The sequence below is a fragment of the Mustelus asterias genome, chromosome 24 (assembly GCF_964213995.1).
Source record: "Mustelus asterias chromosome 24, sMusAst1.hap1.1, whole genome shotgun sequence".
NCBI lineage: Eukaryota > Metazoa > Chordata > Chondrichthyes > Carcharhiniformes > Triakidae > Mustelus > Mustelus asterias.
In genome coordinates this window covers 60336946-60361881 of record NC_135824.1, presented here as the reverse complement: position 1 = coordinate 60361881, position 24936 = coordinate 60336946, and the positions used below count along the sequence as shown (strand labels likewise).

General features: G+C 46.4%; 1 protein-coding gene across 1 annotated transcript in view; it reads right to left on the bottom strand.

Annotated features, from left to right (window-relative positions):
• Positions 1-24936, bottom strand: part of LOC144511120 (zinc finger protein 541-like) — a 48903-nt gene that overhangs the window by 12743 nt on the left and 11224 nt on the right. The window contains exons 5-12 of the mRNA XM_078241097.1: positions 21990-22054; positions 19769-19943; positions 16611-16880; positions 15421-15766; positions 12055-12118; positions 10181-10323; positions 4078-4181; positions 1813-1888 (exon numbers count right to left, since the gene is read on the bottom strand). Coding sequence (XP_078097223.1) covers positions 1813-1888; positions 4078-4181; positions 10181-10323; positions 12055-12118; positions 15421-15766; positions 16611-16880; positions 19769-19943; positions 21990-22054 — 1243 coding nt within the window. The remainder of the gene's footprint in view (positions 1-1812; positions 1889-4077; positions 4182-10180; positions 10324-12054; positions 12119-15420; positions 15767-16610; positions 16881-19768; positions 19944-21989; positions 22055-24936) is intronic.

Here is a 24936-nt window from a genome sequence, read left to right as displayed (position 1 = left end):
TTAAACCTTGCTCCTCACACCTTAAACCTATGCCCCCGAGTAATTGACTCTTCTACCCTGGGAAAAAGCTTCTGACTGCCCACTCTGTCCATGCCCCTTATAATCTTGTAGACTTCTATCAGGTCGCCCCTCAACCTCCTTCGTTCCAGTGCGAACAAACCAAGTTTCTCCAACCTCTCCTCATATCTAATGCCCTCCATACCAGGCAACATCCTGGTAAATCTTTTCTGTACCCTCTCCAAAGTCTCCACATCCTTCTGGTAGTGTGGCGACCAGAATTGAACACCATATTCCAAGTGCGGCCTCACTAAGGTTCTATAAAGCTGCAACATGACTTGTCAATTTTTAAACTCAATGCCCCGGCCGATGAAGACAAGCATGCCGTATGCCTTCTTGATTACCTTCTCCACCTGCATTGCCACTTTCAGTGACCTGTGTACCTAGGTTCTATCCCCGTAACTCAATGTATTTACCCCTCTAATTCCCCCAACTTGGACGTCTTTGGACACAAAGGAGCAATTTAGCATGGCCAGTCCACCTCACCTGCACATCTTTGGAGGCAACCGGACCGCCCGGCAGAAACCCACGCAGACACGGGGAGAACGTGCAAACTCCACACAGCCAGTCACTGAAGACCGGAATTGATCCCAGGTCCCTGGCGCCGTGAGGCAGCAGTGCCAATCACTGTGCCACCCCATGTCAAATGAGGACAGGACTGAACTCGCCACTTGGCCACCATGACTGAACAGCCTGCTCACACCGGAGTACTGTGTTTACACCAAGTAGGCACAGGCATGAATGAAGGATGAGCGTTCAGGTGAGATATCAGATGGTGCGCGTGAATCATACTCCAACACGGAGAGGCCAGGTGAGGAAGGAAAGTTCAAAACATTGACCCCCCCATTGATTAGTTTATGACATTTTAGTCTTGGAGAAAAATCAGTCCAGCGCCCAACATTTAAACTGTTGATACTAGAAATAAAAGGGCTAAGTTTTCACGATCTGTAATGCCTCCCATCAATTAACAACAACCAAGTACGTGGGGGAGGAAATAAAGTTCAGGTGTGGAGCTGAACATAAGAAAGAGAAATGAATGAGAAATGGACATTGTTGCAATCAAGGCTGCTCCTTCTATCCATGCATGGACTCTCTTCCTCATCTCAAGTAGGTCAAAAAGACTGGCTGACATTCATCCCCTCCTGACAGGTACTGAGCTAATTTATTAATTGACACAGGGATTTGGAAGCCTAAGTTTGAGGGCTTTTTCGTACCACCCAGCACTGTAACCGGCTGCAAACTAAACTAGCCCAATAAGATCAGGGTGATTTCACAGAAAAAAATCATAGAACCCCTACAGTACAGAAGGAGGCCATTCAGCCCATCAAGTCTGCATTGACAACAATCCCACGCAGGCCCTATTCCCGAAACACCACATATTTACCCCGCTAATCCCTCTAACCTGCACATCCCGGGACACTACAGGCCAATCAACCTAACCTGCACATCTTTGGACTGTGGGTGGAAACTGGAGCACCTGGAGGAAACCCACGCAGACACGGGGAGAATGTGCAGACTCCACTCAGACAGTGACCCAAGCCGGGAATTGAACCTGGGTCCCTGGCGCTGTGAGGCAGCAGTGCTAGCCACTGTGCCACCCCCAAGTTCAGAATTCGCAAATGCGCCCGTGCCAGGGGTATCTCTGCTACTGGATTCGATACTCGCAAAGGTGTGACCCCATGGCTGTGAGCTCAAAGCTTGTCTGCACCCACTGAATCACCAATCTACCTCCTGTGTGAGTGGCTTTGTTCTTACCGGTGTAGTGGTAATCTCCTAGCGGGTGACAAGGGTCTCGCCTCACACCTTTCATTAGTAACATATCCAGGGCAGCCTACAAAAATAAAAACAAAACGAGGAACGGGAAATAAGACAAATCTGGTCAGTGTTGTACAGTATTAACACATTTGAATCAAATCGCTCCAAAGCTATTTTGAGAAGGTGAATGACGATCAGATGAAGGAATTTAATATAAATGTCTGAAGTGTTTTTACAGTAAGTGCTATCTCCATGCTGTAATTATAAAATGCAATTGAACTCTCCCAAATTCACACATTCTGTGGTGCAGCACTAAGCAAGCGTTTTATTTACAGGGATAGGATTTGTGACTTGCCATTTAAGTCAAACTGAGGTAGGAATTAGTCTAGGTCAGTTACCAGTCCCAATCCAGCGCTGTGCAAGTCAAACACGTCCCAACAGAAGGGGGACACACGAGGTGGTGGGGGTTGTGACTATCGTGGATTCATGGAAGTTCTGAGGGGGACAGAAAGGCATCCCTTGCATGCCTTGGCGGCACGGTGGTTAGCATTGCTGCCACACAGCGCCAGGGACCCGGGTTCAATTCCTGGCTTGGGTCACTGTGTGTGTGGAGTTTGCACATTCTCCCCTTGTCTGCGTGGGTTTCCTCCGGGTGCTCTGGTTTCCTCCCACAGTCCAAAGATGTGCCAGTTAGGTGGATTGGCCATGATCAATTCTCCCTTAGTGTACCTGAACAGGCACCGGAGTGTGGCGACTAGGGGATTTTTACAGTAACTTCATTGCGGTGTTAATGTAAACCTACTTGTGACACGAATAAATAAACTTTAAAACGTTAAACTTTAAGCAGTGTTTCCAGGGTACAAGCAATAGGATATAAACGTATAACGTGTGTCCAATTACACCTACATTTATTTTCTCTGACACGTTTGCTTTGAACCTGAGTTGCCCCACCTCTATAAAAGCAAATTACTGCGGGTGCTGGAATCTGAAACCAAAAGAGAAAATGCTGGAAAATCTCAGTAGGTCTGACAGCGTCTGTAAGGAGAGAAAAGAGCTGAGATTTCGAGTCCAGACGACCCTTTGTCAAAGCTACGTGTGTCCTTGGCCTGCTGCAATGTTCCAGTGAAGCTCAGCGCAGACTGGAGGAACAGCATCTCATCTTCCGGCTGGTCACTTTACAGCCTTCCGGTCTCAACATCGAATTCAACAACTTCAGATGATTTGCTCGACCCCACCTCCACCTCCACCCCTTTGTTTTCATTCCAATTTATTTAATTTTTTTACTGTTCCCTACCTTTTATTTCTTTACTGTCTTTCTTCATTTTTCTTCCTACTCTTTCCCCCTACTTTATCCCCCTTCCCTTACTTTTTCTCCCCCTTTGCTTCTCCTTTTCTAAATCTTCCCATCCATTCCCCCCCCCACCCCCGTCACCTCCCCCAACATCTTCATTTTAGCTTCTCTGCCGTTTGGCCATTCACAGCCTTTATTCTCTCTGTGGGGCTGCCATTAGCAGCCTTTTCCCTGGTTTCTGTGGCTATGACTCATCTTTCATTCCCTCACCCTGCAGTATAAATATCTCCCACTTTCTCTGCCTTTTAGCTTTGACAAAGGGTCACCTGGACTCGAAACGTTAGCTCTTTTCTCTCCTTACAGATGCTGCCAGACCTGCCGAGATTTTCCAGCGTTTTCTCTTTTCATAGAAACCCTACAGTGCAGAAAGAGGCCATTCGGCCCATCGAGTCGGCACCGACCACAATCCCACCCAGGCCCTATCCCCATATCCCTACATATTTTACCCGCTAATCCCTCTAATCTACGCATCCCAGGACACTAAGGGGCAATTTTAGCATGGCCAATCAACCTAACCCGCACATCTTTCGGACTGTGGGAGGAAACCAGAGCACCCGGAGGAAACCCACGCAGACACGAGGAGAATGTGCAAACTCCGCACAGACAGTGACCCAAGCCGGGAATCGAACCCAGGTCCCTGGCGCTGTGAAGCTGCAGTGCTAACCACTGTGCTACCGCGCCGCCCCACCTCTACATCTACTGACCGTATACTACTAACGTGCCTCTAAGAAAGTATTTTTATTGCACTTTTGTTTAACCTGCCGTCTGCCAGATTTCCAGACTATTCATGACAGGTTTCCAGCAAGACGCTGATACATGGTGCTGAATACAGATAATGCAGAGTAAGAAATACAACTAAACTTCAATTATTACAAAACACTATGCTCTTATTCAAAAGAAAAATGACCAGGTACCAAAATGTCTCCTCGTGTGTCGTGTAGGCAGTGCAGAGCTAGTTCCAGATTAGTACCCCCTCCAGGCAGCACACTCGAACAAGCTAAGTTCAGCAGGTCCGTCACTGCAGAAAAGTAAGTTACAGAGAAGAGTTGCCGTAAGAAACTAATTTCCGAGTTGCGTGATCTAATTTCCTCCCTCTCTAATCTCCGTTACACTCCAATTTTCTCGCAAAGCTGCCAATTCCAACATTCACAGTTGTGTATATGCCCTCTACGGAATGAAGACCAGGCACAAGAACTGATTTAAAACTCTTACCAGGGCTGGCTGCCTTTATATGGAAATTGGCAAAAAAAAAACAAAGCATGATTTTAGGAAAATGCAACAGCTAATAAGATCCAGAAACAAGTGAGGAAATGAAATTCTGTTTTGAAAACCAGGGGACGAATTTCCCCCCAAAAATTTAAGTGCCCAACAGGCCGGAAAATTGGGAGATTTTCCCACTTGTATTTTGGGCACACTTAGTGCAGTAGATTTCCGACACTCTGAGCATCAGAGAGTGCTGCGGGGGATTCACGCCAGTAAGGGGGCTGTGGGGGGGGGCTAATCCAGCCTGAGAGCTGGCATCAGTGCGCTGAACGGGCCAGTGCGCATGTGTCGATCTGTCAGTGGGGATGTGCACTGGCCTCCCTTCGCTGGCCTCCCAATCGCCAGCCCCCGTGAGCTCTGCCCCCCTCCATCGCCAGCCTCCGTGACCACCCCCCCCACCCCGATCACTGGCTTCTGTGACCACCCCTCCCCCCATCTCAATCGCCGGCCTCTGTGACCACTCCCATGCCCCCCCCCATCGCCAGCCTCTGTGAACTTCACCTTAGCCAGCCCGATCCGCTTGCCCCCCACAGTCCAGCCGTGATTACCCTTCTCCCTGCCTCTCCCACCCGAATACAGAATGTGCAGCAGGTCCTCCTCCCGCCACCACTGATGGGCAATGCCCTGGTGGGCAGTGCCAGGGTGCCCGGTGGGCAGTGCCAGGCTGGCACTGCCTAAGGGACACCTCTGCCCCCGACCTCCCAGGGTGAGGGGGGCAGTCTCAATAGCAGTGTGATCATGCTTGGTTCCTGTTGATGGGACCATACGTGATCCCCGTTCACGGGAACCTCTCCCGACAGGGCGGAGGAAAACATTAGTGAGCCCGGACGATACTGTCCCAGGCTCTTGAATGATATGGAAATGATGATTTCCATATTGTAATAAGCCGTGCGCAGATTTCCGGTTCGAGGCTGATTACGCTAAAAAAAAAGGGCTGGGAAAGTCGCAATTGGCTGGATGCCAGTCATGAATCCCACTACGCCCCCCCCCTCCCCCACTGACATTTCCCTGCACGCTGTGCTACTCGAGGAATGCAGCGGGCAGGTAAAATCGCACCCCAGACCTTTGGAGCCACTAAAAACACTCCCACAGTCCTAAGGCCAAAAAGGCAAAAAATAATGGGGGGGAAAAAAACTAACAAGAGTACTGTGAGCAGGTATGAGTACCACACTTTCGGAAGGATATTTTGGCCCTGGCGGGAGTTCAACGCAGGTTGAACTTCAGGGGTTAAGTTACCTGGACTTCAGGGGTTAAGTTACGACGAGAGATTAGACAATTTAGGCCTTTATTCTCTAGAATTGGCCATGCTAAAATTGCCCTTAGTGTCCTGGGATGTGTAGGTTAGAGGGATTAGTGGGTAAATATGTAAGGATATGGGGATAGGGCCTGGGTGGGATTGTGGTCGGTGCAGACTCGATGGGCTGAATGGCCTCTTTCTGTGCTGTAGGGATTCTAAGATATGATGTGGAGATGCCAGCATTGGACTGGGGTGGGCACAGTAAGAAGTCTACAAAATGTTTACAGGGAAGGGCAGGGTGGATAAGGAGAAACTGTTTCCACTAGTTGAAGGCTCTAGAAGCAGGGGCCATAATCTAGAAATTAGGTCCAAGCCATTCAGGAGAGATGTTAGAAAACACTTCTACACGCAGAGAGTGAGGGAGGTTTGGAACTCTCTTCCTCAAATGACGGTGGATGCTGGTTCAATTGTTAGATTTAAGTCGTAGATAGACAAATTTTTATTGAGCAGGGGTATCAAGGGATATAGACCTAGGGCAGGTACATGGAGTTAGGCCACAGATCAGCCATGATCTTACTGAATGACAGAGCGGGCTTGAAGGAGCAGGCTTGAGGGGCTGAATGGCCTACTCCTGTTCCTTTGTTCCTTGAAGTCTCACAACATCAGATTAAAGTCCAACAGGTTTAATTGGAATCACGAGCTTTCAGAGAGCTGCTCCTTCCTCAGGTGTGACCTGATGAAGGAGCAGCGCTCCGAAAGCTCGTGATTCCAAATAAACCGATTGGACTTTAACCTGGTGTTGTGAGACTTCTTACTGTGCCCACCCCAGTCCAACCCTGGCATCTCCACATCATATCTTAGAATCCCTACAGCACAGAAAGAGGCCATTCAGCCCATCGAGTCTGCACCGACCACAATCCCACCCAGGCCCTATCCCCATATCCTTACATATTTACCCACTAATCCCTCTAACCTACACATCCCAGGACACTAAGGGCAATTTTAGCATGGCCAATCAACCTAACCTGCACATCTTTGGACTGTGGGAGGAAACCGGAGCACCCAGAGGAAACCCACGCAGACACGAGGAAATGTGCAAACTCCACACAGACAGTGACCCAAGCCGGGAATCGAACCCAAGGTCCCTGGAGCTGTAAAGCAGCAGTGCTAACCACTGTGCTACCGTACCGTACCGTTCCTAGAAGCAAGATTTTTTTTTAAAAACAGAGATCCTTCTCTCATTATGATAATACTAGGAATTTCTCTCAAAGATTACAAATTGCAAGAACATTTCACTGTGCTCTCCCTCAACATAAATGAGCCAATTTTCAGTTTGTTAAATCATGACACACTTGTGAGCTTTAGTGAGCTCTTTGAATGCACACTTACTTATTTGCAGAAGAATAATTTATAGCAGTTCATGATCAGAAATCAAAACTCTCCGAATTGGAGCATTACTGGACAGGAAGGGTTTTCATATTTGCATCAAGTAATCTAGTTACAACCATCAGTGATTTCACAATGTACAGATAGACATCTGTTCAGCCCAGTTAGAAACGCAAGATCATCCCAGTCACTTCTGAAGTGACTCCTGAACTCCAGCTTCCACTCGCTTGATGTAAACAAAATGGAGACACAAGAAAACAACAAGTGGTAGTATTGGACTATATTGTCCATTGAGCCTGCTCCGCCAGTCAATATGATTGTGGCTGGTCTTGGACTTCTACTCAATTTTCCCGCCCGCTCCCAATATCCCTTAATTCCCCGAGAGACCATAGGTCTGTCTATCCCAGCCTTTAATGTCTTCAATGAAGGAGCATTCACAGCCCTCTGAGTAGAGAATTCCAAAGATTCACAACCCTGTGAGGGAAGTAATTTCTCCTCACCTCAGCGATCGCCCCCTTATCCTGAGACTTGGCCTCCGGGTTTTAGATTCCCTGACCAGCTGAAACAATCTCTCAGCATCCACCCTGTCAAACCCCCTCAGAATTTTGCAGGTTTCAATGAGACCGTCTCTCTTTCTGCCAGTTTCCAGAGAATATAAACCCAATTTACTCAGCTTCTCATCACAGGTCAACCCGTTCACCCCAGCGACCAATCTAGTGAACCTTCACTATACCATCTACAATGCAAGTATATCCTTTCTTAAAGGTGGAGACCAAAATCGCTCACAGTACGCCAGATATAAAAACAGAAAATGCTGGATTTACTCAGCAGGTGAGAGTGAAACAAAGCAGTCCCAAGGACGCCCCCCCCCTCACCCCCCCCCGCCGCCCACATGAATGATGACTTGTCTGTCTTGATGTGCACCTGGTGGGAAAACTTCCCAGAGGAGAGCAAGTCAGTGTATTGCTTGGGTGGGGGTATTTGATTTGATTTATTATTGTCACATGCAAGTATTGTTTCTTGCGCACTATCCGGACCAAGCATTCCGTTCATAGAGAAGGAAACGAGAGAGTGCAGAATGTAGTGTTACAGTCATAGCTAGGGTGTAGAGAAAGATCAACTTAATGCGAGGTAGGTCCATTCAAAAGTCTGACGGCAGCAGGGAAGAAGCTGTTCTTGAGTCGGTTGGTACGTGACCTCAGACTTTTGTATCTTTTTCCCGATGGCAGAAGGTGGAAGAGAGAATGTCCGGGGTGCGTGGGGTCCTTAATTATGCTGGCTGCTTTGCCGAGGCAGCGGGAAGTGTAGACAGAGTCAATGGATGGGAGGCTGGTTTGCGTGATGGATTGGGCTACATTCACGACCTTTTGTAATTTCTTGCAGTCTTGGGCAGAGCAGGAGCCCATACCAAGCTGTGATACAACCAGAAAGAATGCTTTCTATGGTGCATCTGTAAAAGGTGGTGAGAGTCGTAGCTGACATGGCAAATTTCCTTAGCCTCCTGAGAAAGTAGAGGCATTGGTGGGCTTTCTTAACTATAGTGTCAACACTTAACAGGTTTCACTCCTTTCGAAAAATATTCAGCTTTTCTGTTCTTACGACCAAAGTGAATACTTTCACACTTCCCTGCATTATAGTCTATCTGCCACCTTGTTTGCCCACTCACCTAACCTGTCTCTCTCCCTTCACAGCCTCTCTGTGTCCTCCCCGCAGCTTAACTTCCCACCTAGTTGGTATTATCAAATGTAGATACATTACTCTCTGTCTCTTCATCCAAGTCAATAATATAGATTGTAAATAGCTGAGGCTCCAGCACTAATGCACTCTACTATTCACTGCCTGCCCAACTGAAAAAGCTCCATTATGCCCATTCTCCACTTTCTATTTCTAACCAGTCACTTTCAAACTTCACATGGAATTCAATAGTATTATGACTACACTCCCATGGGACCTTTCACTGTGACATTATGAATTAACCCTACTTCATTACATAATAGCTTTATCCCTAGTTGGTTCCACAACAGATATTGCTCTAAGAAACAGTCACAGAAACATTCTACAAACTCAACTTCGAGACCACTCATGCCGATTTGATGCCCCAATTTATATGCAGATTAAAGTCCCCCGCAATTATTACATTTCCTTTCCAAGCAACAATAATTTATTCTTTAATGTTTAGCCCAATGGTATACTGTGCAGAGGCCTCGAAACCACCAGTGTTTTCCGACTCTAGCTATTCCTAATTTCCACCCACGCTGATTCTACTTCATGATCTTCTGAGGCCAGGTCCTCTTTCACGAACATTGTTGTCATCTTTTACTATCAGGGATACCTGCCTGCCTTTGCCATTCTGTCTGTCTTTCCTAATTATTGTGTACCCTGGAGTATTTATTTCCCACCGTTGGGGCAGAATCTTGGATTCTCCCCCCGCCCAGATGGGTTTTGAGGTGGGGGTGGGGGGCTGGGGGAGTGCTAGGAGTGGGGCTCCCCCCAAGGAACCTGCTGCCCACACGAACCCAGATGCAATGGTACGCTTGGGCGGGTAGAGCCACAGGCAGGAAACCCGCCCAGCCTCAATTTTTAGGAGTGGGTAAGGTGGGAAAGTGACATTTAAACTTTCCCCTATTTCGGGCAGGAAGTGCCTCTCTCTGAAGGCCCCGCCAGAGTTGGAGGTGTGACCCCCCCCCCAGATACTGGAGCTCCGGGACACCCTCCCCCCTTATCCTACTCCCCCCCTCCCAATCTGATTAGCTCTCTGGGACGGGATTTCCTTTCAAGGGTGGATGTAAGTCCTGCCCACCGCCAATCAAGTGAGCATTAAATGGCAGAGGAAGTTAGGTGCTGACTCTTGGGATGGCAAGCACCGATCCCTCACCATCCTTAAAATCTTACCCTCGATCACCTGGTAACTACGTCTCTGTAATGGCGATTAATTCCAAGTCATTTATCTCCATCTCATAGAATCGTAGAGGTTTACAGCATGGAAACAGGCCCTTCGGCCCAACTTGTCCATGCCACCCTTTTTTTTAAAAAAGCCCCAAAGCTAGTCCCAATCGCCCGCGTTCGGCCCATCTGCGTCAATTGAGACAACCATTTTCCAAAATAAAAATCCTATGAACAAACAAACTCACCTCTCGCCTGAGTGACTTTATTGGTTTCAATGTCATCCCATGGTTTCCATACCAGGTCTGCTTGGTGAACACTGTCATCAACCAATGACTTGTCTTGGAGTAACGGGATCTCTGCCTGGAACCGTGTCCCAATGTTAATGTGTCTAAAGCAAGTTACACAGGAGTTACGACAAATAATGGAAAACTCACAATCCTTGATACACAAAGATCCTAATCTCAAATGGCTTGTCCATGAGGAGGTATCAAAGAGGAAACAAATTCCCAGGACATGTTACTAAGGTTAGGAAGCCAGTATTTTATTTTGCTCCATCATCGATTAAGGGGTATGATAGCGTAGTGTCTGTGTTGTCAGATTAGTAATCCAAAGGCCTGGACTAGTGACCTGGTCAAACAAGTTCAAATTACACCACAGCTGCTGAGGAATTAAAATACAGTTAATAAATCTGTGGTTGACGCTCTGAAATGAACTTGCAAGCCACTTAATTATCCTACGAACAGTAGGAGGCCATTTAGCCCCTCGAGCCTGTTAGACCATAAGACATAGGAGCAGAATTAAGCCACTCGGCCCATCAAGTCTGATCCGCTATTCAATCATGGCTGATATTTTTCTCATCCCCATAACCCCTGATCCCCTTATTAATCAAGAACCTATCTATCTCTGTCTTAAAGACACCTGGCCTCCACAGCCTTCCGCAGCAATAGGTTCCACAGATTCACCTCTCTCTGGCTGAAGAAATTCCTCCTCATCTCTGTTTTAAAGGATCGTCCCTTTAGCCTGAGGTTGTGCCCTCTGGTTCTAGTTTTTCCTACTAGTGGAAACATCCTCTCCACGTCCACTCTAACCAGGTCTCGCAGTATCCTGTAAGTTTCAATAAGATCCCCCCTCATCCTTCTAAACTCCAACGAGCACAGACCCAGAGTCCTCAACCGTTGCTCATACGACAAGCTCTTCATTCCAGGGATCATTCTTGTGAACCTCCTCTGGACCCTTTTCAATGTCAGCACATTCTTCTTTAGCTATGGGGCCCAAAACTGCTCACAATACTCCAAACGGGAGTCTGACCAGAGCCTTATGCAGCCTCAGAAGTACATCCTTGCTCTTGTATTCTAACTCTCTTGACATGAATGCTAACACTGTATTTGCCTTCCTTTGTTCTGCTGTTCAATGAGATCATGGCTAGTCTGCAACCTATCTCCATATAAGTTTGCCCCATATCTCTTACTAGCTTTGATGAGCAAAAATCTAACAATCAAAGATATAAAATTAACAATTGGTCTAGCAGCAGTTGCTGTTTGTGAAAGAGAGGGTCAAACTCTTTGTCTATTTTCACTCTAATTTTTAAACTACATCATTTGATGACATCGGCCTGATGACAGAGCACCACCTTCTCAAGGCCAACTGGGAAAGAACAATAAACTCTAACCTTCCCAGCCGTGTCCTTATCTCATAAATGAGGAAAATAATTTGCTCTGCAGGAGGAATGATTCGGACTCAGATGCTGCAAGATCAGCATTTCCTGTTTCATTTTATACAAAATAATTTGCTAATTGGGTACACTAGCATAGTTCAGGTTAATGATCTACTGAGCTGGAGGGGTGGGTGGGCGGATGGGAGAACATCATACACACACACATGACGCCCCACTCCCGTACTCATCATCCACATGCACACATTTTCCAGCAAAGCTCAGCGTACTATAATCAACAGAAGGAAGTTGGAACCTGTTTTGCTGCAAGCCAATGTTTTAGAACATTTCTACGAATGACATTAGTCTTAAATTATGCAAAAAATGTCCTCCTCACACCCAAGGAAGAAATTAAAATAAGGTTCTATCTTCTGGATAATTAATGCTGAGATTGAATAAATAACTTACGGTTCGATGGTGACAATGGAGTCATCTTTAACCACAGAGATACCATAAATTCCATCGAAACCATCTGGAAAGATCAGAATTATATGAAGCATCAAACAAAATTTAGTCCTACAACAAAAATGCATCAGGCCAGCGCACACCTGTTACTGATATCCAACAATGTGTCTCAAGTCATGGGCCTGGGCTTTTGCTACTGAGATGGGAAGCATCCCAGCTTGCCCCTTCAACCAAGGATCTTCACGCAGGGAATAGGTGTGGGATAGAATCGTGCTCGCAGACAGAGAGTGGACCATAAGACATAGGAGCAGAATTAGGCCACTCGGCCCATCGCGTCTGCTCCGCCATTCAATCATGGCTGATATTTTTCTCATCCCCATTCTCCTGCCTTTTCCCCATAACCCCTTATTAATCAAGAACTTATCTATCTGTGTCTTAAAGACACTCAATGACCTGGCCTCCACAGCCTTCTGCGGCAAAGAGTTCCACAGATTCACCTCTCTCTGGCTGAAGAGATTCCTCCTCATCTCTGTTTTAAAGGATCGTCCCTTTAGCCTGAGGTTGTGCCCTCTGGTTCTAGTTTTTCCTACTAGTGGAAACATCCTCTCCATGTCCACTCTATCCAGGCCTCTCAGTATCCTGTAAGTTTCAATAAGATCCCCCCTCATCCTTCTAAACTCCAACGAGTACAGACTCAGAGTCCTCAACCGTTCCTCATACGACAAGCTTCTCATTTCAGGGATCATTCTTGTGAACCGCCTCTGGACCCTTTCCAAGGGCAGCACATCCTTCCTTAGATACGGGACCCAAAACTGCTCACAATACTCCAAATGGGGTCTGACCAGAGCCTTAGACAGCCTCAGAAGTACATCCCTGCTCTTGTATTCTAGCCCTCTTGACATGAACGCTAACATTGCATTTGCCTTCCTAACTGCCGACTGAACCTGCACGTTAACCTGAAGAGAATCTTGAACAATGACTCCCAAGTCCCTTTGTGTTTCTGATTTCCTAAGCATTTTCCCATTTAGAAAATAGTCTATGCCTCCATTCCTCCTTCCAAAGTGCATAACCTCACACTTTTCCACATTATATCCCATCTGCCATTTCTTTGCCCACTCTCCTAGCCTGTCCAAGTCCTTCTGCAGCCCCCCTGCTTCCTCAATACTACCTGTCCCTCTACATATCTTTGTATCATTTGCAAACTTAGCAACAGTGCCTTCAGTTCCTTCCTCCAAATCGTTAATGTATATTGTGAAAAGTTGTGGTCCCAGCACTGACCCCTGAGGCACACCACTAGTCACCGGCTGCCATCCTGAAAAAGACCCCTTTATCCCCACTCTCCGCCTTCTGCCAGTCAGCCAATCCTCTATCCATGCCAGGATCTTACACTTAACACCATGGGCACTTAACTTATTTAACAGTCTCCTATGCGGCACCTTGTCAAAGGCCTTCTGGAAATCTAAATAAATCACGTCCACTGGTTCTCCTTTATCTAACTTCCTTGCTACCTCCTCAAAGAACTCTAACAGACTTGTCAGACATGACCTCCCCTTGACGAAGCCGTGCTGACTCAGTCCTATTTTATCATGCACTTCCAAGTACTCTGCGATATCATCTTTAATAATGGACTCTAAAATCTTGTTGGACTTTAACCTGGTGTTGTTAAACTTCTTACTGTGTTTACCCCAGTCCAACGCCGGCATCTCCACATCATCTCTAAAATCTTGCCAATGACCGAAGTCAGGCTAACCGGCCTATAATTTCCCGTCTGCTGCCTCCCTCCCTTCTTAAACAGCGGTGTTACATTAGACGGCCACAGGAGCAGGCAAGTGTCAAGGCGGCTGCTTAGAAGGTTTGCCTCAGTTCCCTGGGACTTTGTCCCAGTTGTGTTGCAAGGTTTTAGGCACTCTATCCTTCACCCTCCCACCCAACAACCTTCCCCCCTCCCCCAAAACCCTATATCCCCCATGCCAACTCATGATTCTACCTAACCCAATGGCTTCTTATACCCCCACGCAAACTCATGCCCCTCACTTATTCCATGACCCCTTATATTCCATACCAACCCACCCAGGCCTGCATCCTGGGCAGACCCAAAAGCCATGTAGAGATGAAATAAAGCTCTAAAAATCTAATATAGATTTCAAGTCCCATTCATGAAAGCCCAAATCTTTTTTAAAACTTAGGTGCTTAATTTCTTCCAAAAACAAGCTACCTTTACCCCAAATCAAAGACGGCTAATCCTTTAATTGCTTCTTTAACCTGTAAATCAAACTAAGCTCAGAACTCCCTTCAGAGAAAATTGTATCTTTTAGATGTTAAGCAAACATTTATAAAGAGCCCCTTTAAAAATGTCAACAGACAGCTATTGAAACTGCTGGAACAGGGTTATTTTTAACTCTCACTGGTACCAGCAGCTTGTTTTTCTTGTCATCTTAAAGGACCAGGGATTCAAGTAACTTCACATCATGACAGCTATGGAGGTCTTGTGGTGCAGCGGGCAGCATTCCTGCCTCTGAGCAAGAAACGTAAGTTCAAGTACCACCCCAGGACTTAATGGCCAAGATGTGTTCATAACGCGGTCAACAGGTTGATACGTCCTTCCAACACACACCAATGGCAGGCGGTAAGAGGAGAGGCTCCTGGTCAGCCATGTTTAATGCGGAGTGGGGGCCCGCAAGCTAACAGGCCAGTGAACTGTTCCAGGAAAACAGCCGTCATGGAAACTGTAATGACTTTAATCAGGCAATTGAGGTGGGCCTGTTAGAATATGAACTCCCTGAATAAGGGCCAAATTGATAGGCCAATCAGGGAGCCTCTTGCTTTGTACTTACCCAGGAGTGTCAGTTCCTCTGGGACTCCGAGTGTAGGCTGCTCACTGAAAGCACTCTGTATGCCGTTGTCCGACTTGTAAATAAAGGGATTTTTGGTGAAGGGACTTCTGCCTCTGAGGACTTATTACAGAAACAGATGAAAGTCTGCCTTGTGCACCAATAGTGCGGGAAAAGACCCAACGTGGCAGTTATACAGAACTTATGTGACTTTTAAGGGGCGTCTTGACAAATACATGAATAGGATGGGAATAGAGGGATAACTCGGAAGGGTAGGGGGCTTTAGTTCAGACGGGCAGCATGGTTGGTGCAGGCTTGGAGGGCCGAAGGGCCTGTTCTTGTGCTGTAATTTTCTTTGTTCTTTTGTTATCCATCCTTCAGTGGCCTTTACGTATACTCCATAAATTTGTGAATTCATTTTACTGCATTGAAAGCAGTAACATTGAAACCTTTAAGATTGTATAGATTTAAGTTTACACCTTAAGTAGTACACACCAGTAAAAGACAAAATTAGTAAAGCATTGAAAAACAGTTTTACCTACAAGACTGCCCAGGATTCCTTTAGGAGTGTATGTTGTGTGCGGTGCCTTGCTCCCTGACAAAGAACAGATCCTGTTAAAGTAAAGCCCTGAGCCATGACGGATGGGACTTAACATCGGAGGAGGCGTGTACGGCGGAGGTTGAAAACTTTTCTCCAGAAGGTGGTCAGCCAAGCAAACAGGGGAGCGCATATGACTCTGGTACAGCACCATCCCTGGCAGCGCCCCAGTCTGATTTGATGCTGGAGATGGGATAAAGAGAGGCTCTGGACGAGATCGCTTCCTCCGTTGTTTTTTGGAGTGGCCTCTGCAATTCACGTTTGCTTGTTTGCCAGTTTCGGTGACCTGCAACATATAAATCTCAAAAGTAAAGTTTATTTATTAGTCACAAGTAAGGCTCATATTAACGCTGCAATGAAGTTACTGTGAAATTCCACTAGTCGCCACACTCCGGCACCTGTTCGGGTCAATGCACCTAACCAGCACGTCTTTCGGACTGTGGGAGGAAACCGGAGCACCCGGAGGAAACTCATGTAGACACGGGAGAACATGCAAACTCCACACAGACAGTGACCTGAGCCAGGAATCGGACCCGGGTCCCTTGCGCTGTGAAGCAGCAGTGCTAACCACTGTGCCACCGTGCCACCCACAGACATGTCAAAATATAAATCTCTGAAGTGAGATATATTTTAGAGAAACACCGAGGGAGTGCTGCGCTTTCAGGAGATCCGCCCCGCCTGCCACAGGAATCGGAGCGGGCAAGGGGCGGAACACGGAAAGGTCCATTGACCTCGGGACGAGCAAGGCCATAAAATCCCACCCCCGTCTTTTGCTGTGTGATGTCACCAAACAAATATTAACCCCTCACAGCATAATCTGTTGGCTATAAGAAGAGGTTGTGACTATTACACTGAATGAAACACCTGTTCACACGCACACTGCAATAGGTCCAGTCCCAAGTATCTCGAGTAAGAAGAGCCACAAATGCTGGAAATCTGAAACCAAAGCAGAACTTCCCACATTGGCTCTCATGAAAGATCCCTTCTGAAATATAGTTTTCTTTTCCAAGTTCAGGTGATGACTTGCTGCTTTGTTTCCACTTCAGTTACGTGCTGCAGGGGTTGACAATCAACTCCATTGGTATGATGACTCCACCGTACTAGTTAAGACTTTACAAGGCCATTCTCACCTGGGCAGGGCTGTCGTTTGAGGGCACTATTAAATCAGTCAGCCTTGTTGTGACCGACTTCCTTGGTGTAACCGGGAAATTTTCAGACTTCCCCGGTTTGCCATCTTTCTTGGAGCTGACAGATTTGACTGGTACAGAGACTGGGATCACTAGAGGCATCACCACACTTTCCTCTAGTGGCTTCTTGAGCAGAAGAGCACTGAGTTTATCCTCCAGGTATTGAAAGAACAATCCACCATGCTCCATTTTCTCAATTCCATTGTCAGTCACCTAAAGTTAGAATTACAAAATAATATTTTGTCAGATTAGTTAGAAATAGCCTGTTGATAGAAGAAAACCTCTTGACCCCTTCTCTCTGTACATACTCATAGATACATGCACTTTTCCTTCAAATATTCATTCACAGGATGTGGGCACTGCTGACAAGGCCAGCACTTACTGCCCATCCTTGAGTGCCATCCTTGAGTGCTGGTGAACTGCTTTCATGAACCACTACCGTACTTCAGTGACGTTTTTGTACAGATTTGGTACAACAAGGTCATTTCAGAAGGTGTGTCTGCATCAAACGGGCCAGCTCAGTAAAGGTAGCAGCTTTCCTGCCCTAAAGGATATTGGTAAACCCGGGGCGGGATTCTCCAATCTCGTTCGTTCCTGCCCCGCCGCCAGCGCGAACGGGGAATCTGGCGCTCAGCCAAAAACTCCATTCATTGCAGCCGGACCAGAGAATCCCAGTCGCGGACGAGGTCAGAGGTTTCCGGCACAGGTGTCTTTTTTTTTACAATAATCCAGTAGATAAATGGTCGCTGGATAAAAGCAAATTACTGCGGACGCTGGAATCTGAAACCAAAAGAGAAAACGCTGGAAAATCTCAGCAGGTCTGGCAGCATCTGTAAGGAGAGAAAAGAGCTGACGTTTCGAGTTCCAGATGACTCTTTGTCAAAGACCCTTTGTCCAAATGACGCTTTGACAAAGGGTCGTCTGGACTCGAAACATCAGCTCTTTTCTCTCCTTACAGATGCTGCCAGACCTGCTGAGATTTTCCAGCATTTTCTCTTTTGGTTTCAGATCAATGGTCACTATTACTGATACCAGCTTCTTATTGTAGATCTTTTATTTAAATTTTCCAGCTGCCATGGTTGGACTTGAACTCATGTTTCATGAATTCAAGCTTAGCCCTGGCCCTAGATTACTGGTCCGTTAACATAAGCCATGGGCTACCATGCCCCTAATTTATCTGTGGAGAGAGATTGCAGAACTCTTGAGGGATTGAAGGGGCCTTGTACATGAATCACAAGAAGTTAGCATGAAAGTGCAATAAGTGATTAGGAAGGCAAATGGAACGTTGTCATTTATCGCGAGGAGAATGGAATATAAAATTGGTAAATTTTTGTTACAGTTGTACAGGGTGTTGGTGATACCACACCTTGAGTACTCCTGTTCTAAGAAAGGATTTAAATGCTTCAGAAGCAGTTCAGAGAACGTTCACTCAACTGGAATGACAGGCATAATCTTATGAGGAAAGGCTGGACAGCTGGACATGTATCCATCGGAGTTTGGAAGACTGAGAGGTGATCTTATTGAAACAAAGGATCCTGAGGGGACTTGAAAGGGTGGATACTGAGAGCGTGTTTGCACATGGAGGACAGGCTAGAACTAGGGGATGCAGTTTAAAAATAAGTGGTCTTCCATCGAAGAAATAAGGGATCTTCCATTTAAGATGGAGATGAGAAGAAAGTTTTCTCTCAGACGGCTGTAAATCTTTGGAACTCTTTTACCCAGAGAGCGGTGGAGGCAGGGTCATTGAATACTTTTTAAGGCAAAGGTTACCAGGGGTAGGCAGAATGTAGAGTTGAGGCCGCAATCAGATCAACCACGATTTTATTAAATGGCTTACTCCAGCTCCTAATTTGCATGTTTGTATGTACATATTTTAATTAAGTGGTATACCTAGGGGTTGGATAGGCTGAAAATCCTCAGCAGTTTCTCACATTAAACTGGTGGAACCCAGTGACAATTGTACCTGATCTTTGCCCGTTCTGAAGCATTGTAAAACCTCAGCTAATGAATCACTGAAGTCCAGAACAATCAGTGAGTTGAGCTGTACTAGCTTCCAGATGGAAAACTGTGGGTCCCAGCCATGGAAGGAAAAGCATTAGAAACTAGTTTGGTTCCTTTACACAGGAGAACAGGTGTAACAGTTACATTTTTTATGACAATCAGGTCAGCTCACAAGGGCATTTTTACTGGTATCAAGTTCTCCCCATGGTGGGATGTAAACTCACAATCATACTCAAAATAAGGGGGAGTCAGTTTAGGACAGAGTTGAGGAGGAACTTCTTCTCTCAGAGGGTAGTGAATCTCTGGAATTCTCTGCCCATTGAAGCAGTGGAGGCTACCTCGTTAAATATGTTTAAGTCACAGGTAGATAGATTTCTGATCAATAAGGGAATTAAGGGTTATGGGGAGCGGGCGGGTAAGTGGAACTAAGCCACTATCAGATCAGCCATGATCTTATTGAATGACAGGGCAGGCTCGAGGGGCTAGATGGCCTACTCCTGCTCCTATTTCTTATGTTCTTATCTGAAAAGTTTATTTATTAGTGTCACAAGTAGGCTTACATTAACACTGCAATGAAGTTACTGTGAAAATCCCCTAGTTGCCACACTCTGGCACCTGTTTGGGTACACTGAGGGAGAATTTAGCACGGCCAATGCACCTAACCAGCATGTCTTTCAGACTGTGGGAGGAAACCGGAGCACCCGGAGGAAACCCACGCAGACACGGGAGAACGTGCAACCTCCGCACAGACAGTGACCCAGGCTGGGGATTGAACTTGGGTCCCTGGCAGTGAGGCAGCAGAGCTAACCACTGTGCTACCGAGCCGCCCATAGGGGGTGCTTTGGGCAGCACAGTGGCTGCTATTCAGTATCATATCAATCCGTTCTGCTTCATGTAACTAACTGACCCACGCCATTTCTTACTCAAGAGCAGTTCTGTGGCACACACAGCTACACCAGCATTCTCCTGAAGCTAAAAGTAGGTTCACAAGCTTCAGTCATTGCAGTTCCCCATACGTAAACCAACAGCACTACTAATGCACTGAGGGCAATTTGCCTGATCCTGACTTTCCAAAGTGAAATGTGTATAATTTCCCGAACCTTCTGTGACTTGACGCCATCTTCCAATGAATGCGGCTTTCCCGTTCCTTCCCTTGGGCAAGTGTGGCAGTTTAGTCCTTTTAGAAAATGGAAAACACCTTGACACCTCTCGCACCTGATGTTTTCTTCATTTTCATCCAGATTTTGGGAAGTGCTGCTACTCACCAAGTCCCTGCTGCGGATTGAAGGTTGGGTAAGACCAAGAAAAAAATAAGACAGTTAACACTGGAAGCCTCAAATATGGGGCGGAATCTTGTCGAGGCATCAGGGCTCTCGCCTGCCAACAAGAGACCCGCGCTTTTCAGGAAAGCCTGCCGAACCACAGGTCTATGCAGGCAGTGGTGGGCTCACCAACTGGCCTTCCCCTGGAATTAAAACCCTGGCAGCTTATGTCTCACCTACCAAGAGCTGCCGGTCAGAGGTCAGTAGCTTCTGCACATAGTGCCACTGTGGGAGACTGGGGTTGGCACACACCAGAGTCCCAGGATCACAGAGTGACCCAGGCCACATGGGGCATTGGCAGTGGGAAGGATCAGGACAAACTGCTTTAAGCTTAAGTTTATTTATTTGTATCACAGGTAGGTTTACATTAAAACTGCAATGAAGTTGCTGTGAAAATCCCCTAGTCGCCACACTCCGGCGCTTGTTCGGGTACAGAGGGAGAATTTAGCACTTAACCAGCACATCTTTTGGACTGTGGGGAGAAACCGCAGCACCCGGAGGAAACCCACGCAGACACGGGGAGAATATGCAGACTCTGCACAGACAGTCACCCAAGCCGGGAATCAAACCCAGGTCCCTGGAGTTGTGAGACAACAGTGCCACCCACTGTGCCACCATGCCACCCCACCGTGATTATATAACACGTGGCACTACTGCTTCCACAACTAAATTTTGGTGCCTTTGTAAGTGTACACAAAATGGTAAACTGCACAGCGGCTTCTGGGAAAGTACATCTGGGGTAAATGGTTTTAGTTGTATTATAACTATACTAGTATTCTAAAAACACATCAGTAACAAAGTAATCATCTACAATTGGTTTTCTTACAATTTTCTGAAATCACTACCTGCAAAAATTCTTAGGATTAGGACAAAATGGAGTAGTTTTCTTATTCATGTACAGGATGTGAGTGTCGCTGGATAGGCCAGTATTTATTGCCCATCCCTAACTGACTTTGAGAAGGTGGTGGTAAGCTGCCTTCCTGAACTGCTGCAGTCCATGTGGTGTGGGTACACCCACGGTGCTGTTAGGGAGGGAGTTCCAGGATTTTGACCCCAGCTATATATTTCCAAGTCAGGATGGTGAGTGGCTAGGGTGCGATGGGGAAGCTTTCAAGTGTTGGGGAATCCTCCTGCACCAGCCCCTTCAATGTTGTTGCTCTATGTACCTTCAGGGCACTTGCCAAGCCTGAGCTTCCACTATATAATGCATCCTCACATGCGCTGGATCCTTTATGTTAGACCTAGGAGGTGGTTTGGGAGCTAGGCATTTGGTATCAGTGCTGTTCACTTGCGATGCATTCTGCCTAAATTATCCCTAACAAAGCACATTTGGCAAATTACATCATTGATCTTTTTTTTTTACATATTGGGATCATCCTTCTCTGGTCTCCCTTCTGGGCGGCACGGTAGCACAGTGGTTAGCACTGCTGCTTCACAGCTCCAGGGTCCTGGGTTCGATTCCCGGCTCGGGTCACTGTCTGTGTGGAGTTTGCACATTGTCTGCGTGGGTTTCCTCCGGGTGCTCCGGTTTCCTCCCACAGTCCAAAGATGTGCGGGAGATTGGCCAGGTTAAAAATTGCCCCTTAGAGTCCTGAGATGCGTAGGTTAGAGGGATTAGCGGGTAAATATGTGGGGGTAGGGCCTGGGTGGGATTGTGGTCGGTGCAGACTCGATGGGCCGAATGGCCTCCTTCTGCACTGTAGGGTTTCTATGTTCCATACCGTTTTGGACGAGAGGATAGGATGGTGGTCTGCTCCCAGGTCTCTGACTAGATATTTGACAGAGAATGCCCCACAGGATGTCTTTTATTCCGAACCACCAGAGAGATCACACAGAAATCAACAACTCACTGTTCAGTGACACAGGTAGAAACTTGCATCCCACGACTCAATGGCACTCTGCTCACCCTCCACCTCCCCCCACCCCAAATCAATAGAACCACGAGCAGATATTGTCCATCCTCTCTACAGATTTTTTTAAACAAAGGAAAATCTCATACCACAACACAGCTGACGATCCATCTCCCTCTTGTGGCAAGTTGGAAAGACTGCAAATATCTTCATCCTGAAAAGTCAAAGCTCATTACGTACGGGACAACAGAAGGTTAGAAAGAGCTTTGAAAGCTGGAATATTTTGAGGGCTTTGCAAGCAGAATTTTAAAAAAGCATTGAATGTGCTTTATGTTTGCGGTGCTGTTCTATACTTTTTATATTATAGAATTAAAAAGTATTCAAAGTGGGACTTGTGATCCCAAAGAGGTCTGTGATGATCAAATTTCTGTCCTTTCGGGGGCCAGCTGCACTATACACTTCAGGCAGTGGCTTGGTAATTATATTTTTTCTCTCTTTTGCATTTGTTGACCTTCCAGCATTATTTCCATTCAGACAGCTGACAGTCTTTTGGAATTTTAGGGTATTGGATGGCAGAATTTGTAAGGAGTCCCCAGGAAGAAGTTTAAAAGTTTATTTATTAGTCACAAGTAGGCTTACATTCACACTGTAGCCCAATCCATCGCGCAACCCAGCCTCCCATCCATTGACTCTGTCTACACTTCCCCCTGCCTCGGCAAAGCAGCCCAGCATAATCAATGACCCCCACGCCTCCTCGGACATTCTCTCTTCCACCTTCTTCTGTCAGGGAAAAAGATACAAAAGGCTGAGGTCACGTACCAATCAACTCAAGAACAGCTTCTTCCCTGCTGCTGTCAGACTTTTGAATGGACCTACCTCGCATTAAGTTGATCTTTCTCTACACCCTAGCTATGTCTGTAACACTACATTCTGCACTCTCTCGTTTCTTTCTCTATGAACGGTATGCTTTGTCTGTATAGCACACAAGAAACAATACTTTTCAATGTATACTAATACATGTGACAATAATAAATCAAATCCAAACAATGAAGTTACTGTGAAAATCCATGTAAAACTCAATCCATGTAAAAAGTTACTGTGATAAACATGTAGATATCTCCAGGGGCTCCCTATGCAGAAAGACTTCTAAACTCTTACAAAACAAAAATGGTGCTTGTGGTCCTAAAATGTTATGCTGAACAAGAACACATTGTTCTGAGTGTTGCCATGTTGTCAGTTTCTGATCACGTATGTCGGAAGATATTCAGCTTGCCTCAAAGGAACGGACAATCCAAGGTCATCACCTCAGTTACCTCATAAGTTGTTAGGATGGCCTGGGGCTGTGCCCCATAAGGATATTACAAAATTTAAAAAACACACACACACTGATACACGCGCACTCACATACACACACACACAAATACATACGCACACACACACACACAATCTGGTTAGAACAGGTCTGAAGTTCTATTCTTGTGGTCCAGATGCAGAGCGGGTTTGGCTCCGACTACTCGACTTTGCTTGCCCTGTGTTTTCTCATGGGCACAAAAGCTGGAGCTGTGCTATTCCGTGCTATTCCGTTGGGTCATTCGTGTGTGTGTGTCCTAGCTGCTCCAGAATTCCAATGTGTCACCCCATTGGCAGGAGGTCAGCGCTGTGCACATTTAAAAGCTGGAACAAAGCATACGCCCACTGGCACACATCCACCAGTAACAGTTTTAGAATTACCCATCCTATACTTCTGGAGGAAATCAGTCTTTATTTCGTGTGCAGGTATTTTTCAGTATCATTTTGCTCGCTTCTTTGGCTCAGATCAATTTGCCCTGTTTTGTTTGTATTGTATTGCTGCTTTTCAAAACAATTCACCTGATACAGGCTGTCCTCCAGCACAAAGAAAAACCCAGAAAATGTCCTATTTCAAACTTTGCCACCAATAGTGGCACCTGGATCACGTTGTTAGGAGTTTACTATAGGCCCCCAAATAGTAATAGAGATGTGGAGGAAGAAATTGCTAAGCAGATTATGGATAGGTGTGGGGGTCACAGGGTAGTTGTCATGGGGGACTTTAACTTTCCAAATATTGATTGGAACCTTTGTAGGTCAAATAGTTCGGATGGGGCAGTTTTTGTGCAGTGTGTGCAGGAGGGTTTCCTGACACAAGATGTGGATGGGCCGACAAGAGGTGAGGCCACATTGGATTTGGTACTGGGAAATGAACTGGGCCAAGTGTTAGATTTGGTTGTGGGAGAGCACTTTGGAGATAGTGACCACAATTCGGTGTCTTTTGTTATTGCAATGGAGAGGGATAGGGCCATACGGCAGGGCAAGGTTTTACAATTGGGGGAGAGGTAATTATGATGCGATTAGGCAAGAATTAGGGGGCATAAGATGGGAACAGAAACTGTCAGGGAAAGGCACTAATGAAAAGTGGAACTTTTTCAAGGAACAAATACTGTGTGTCCTTGATAGTTATGTCCCTGTCAGGCAGGGAGGAAATGGCCGAGTGAGGGAACCATGGTTCACGAAAGAGGTGGAATGTCTTGTGAAAAGGAAGAGGGAAGCTTATGCAGGGATGAGGAAACAAGGTTCAGATGGCTCAATTGAGGGTTACAAGGTGAAAAAGGGGCTTAGGAGAGCTAGGAGGGGACACGCGAAGTCCTTGGTGGGTCGGATCAAGGAAAATCCCAAGGCTTTTTACTCTTATGTGAGGAATAAAAGAATGACCAGGGTGAGGTTAGGGCCGGTCAAGAACAGTAGTGGGAACTTGTGTATGGAGTCAGTAGAGATAGGCGAGGTGATGAATGAATAGTGTTCACCAAGGAGAGGGGCCATGTTTTTGAGGAAGAGAAGGTGTTACAGGCTAATAGGCTGGAGGAAATAGTTGTTCGGAGGGAGGATGTACTGGCAGTTTTGAATAAACTGAAGATCGATAAGTCCCCTGGGCCTGATGAAATATATCCTAGGATTCTTTGGGAGGCAAGGGATGAGATTGCAGAGCCTTTGGCTTTGATCTTTGGGTCCTCACTGTCCACGGAGATGGTGCCAGAGGACTGGAGAGTGGCGAATGTTGTTCCTCTGTTTAAGAAAGGGAAT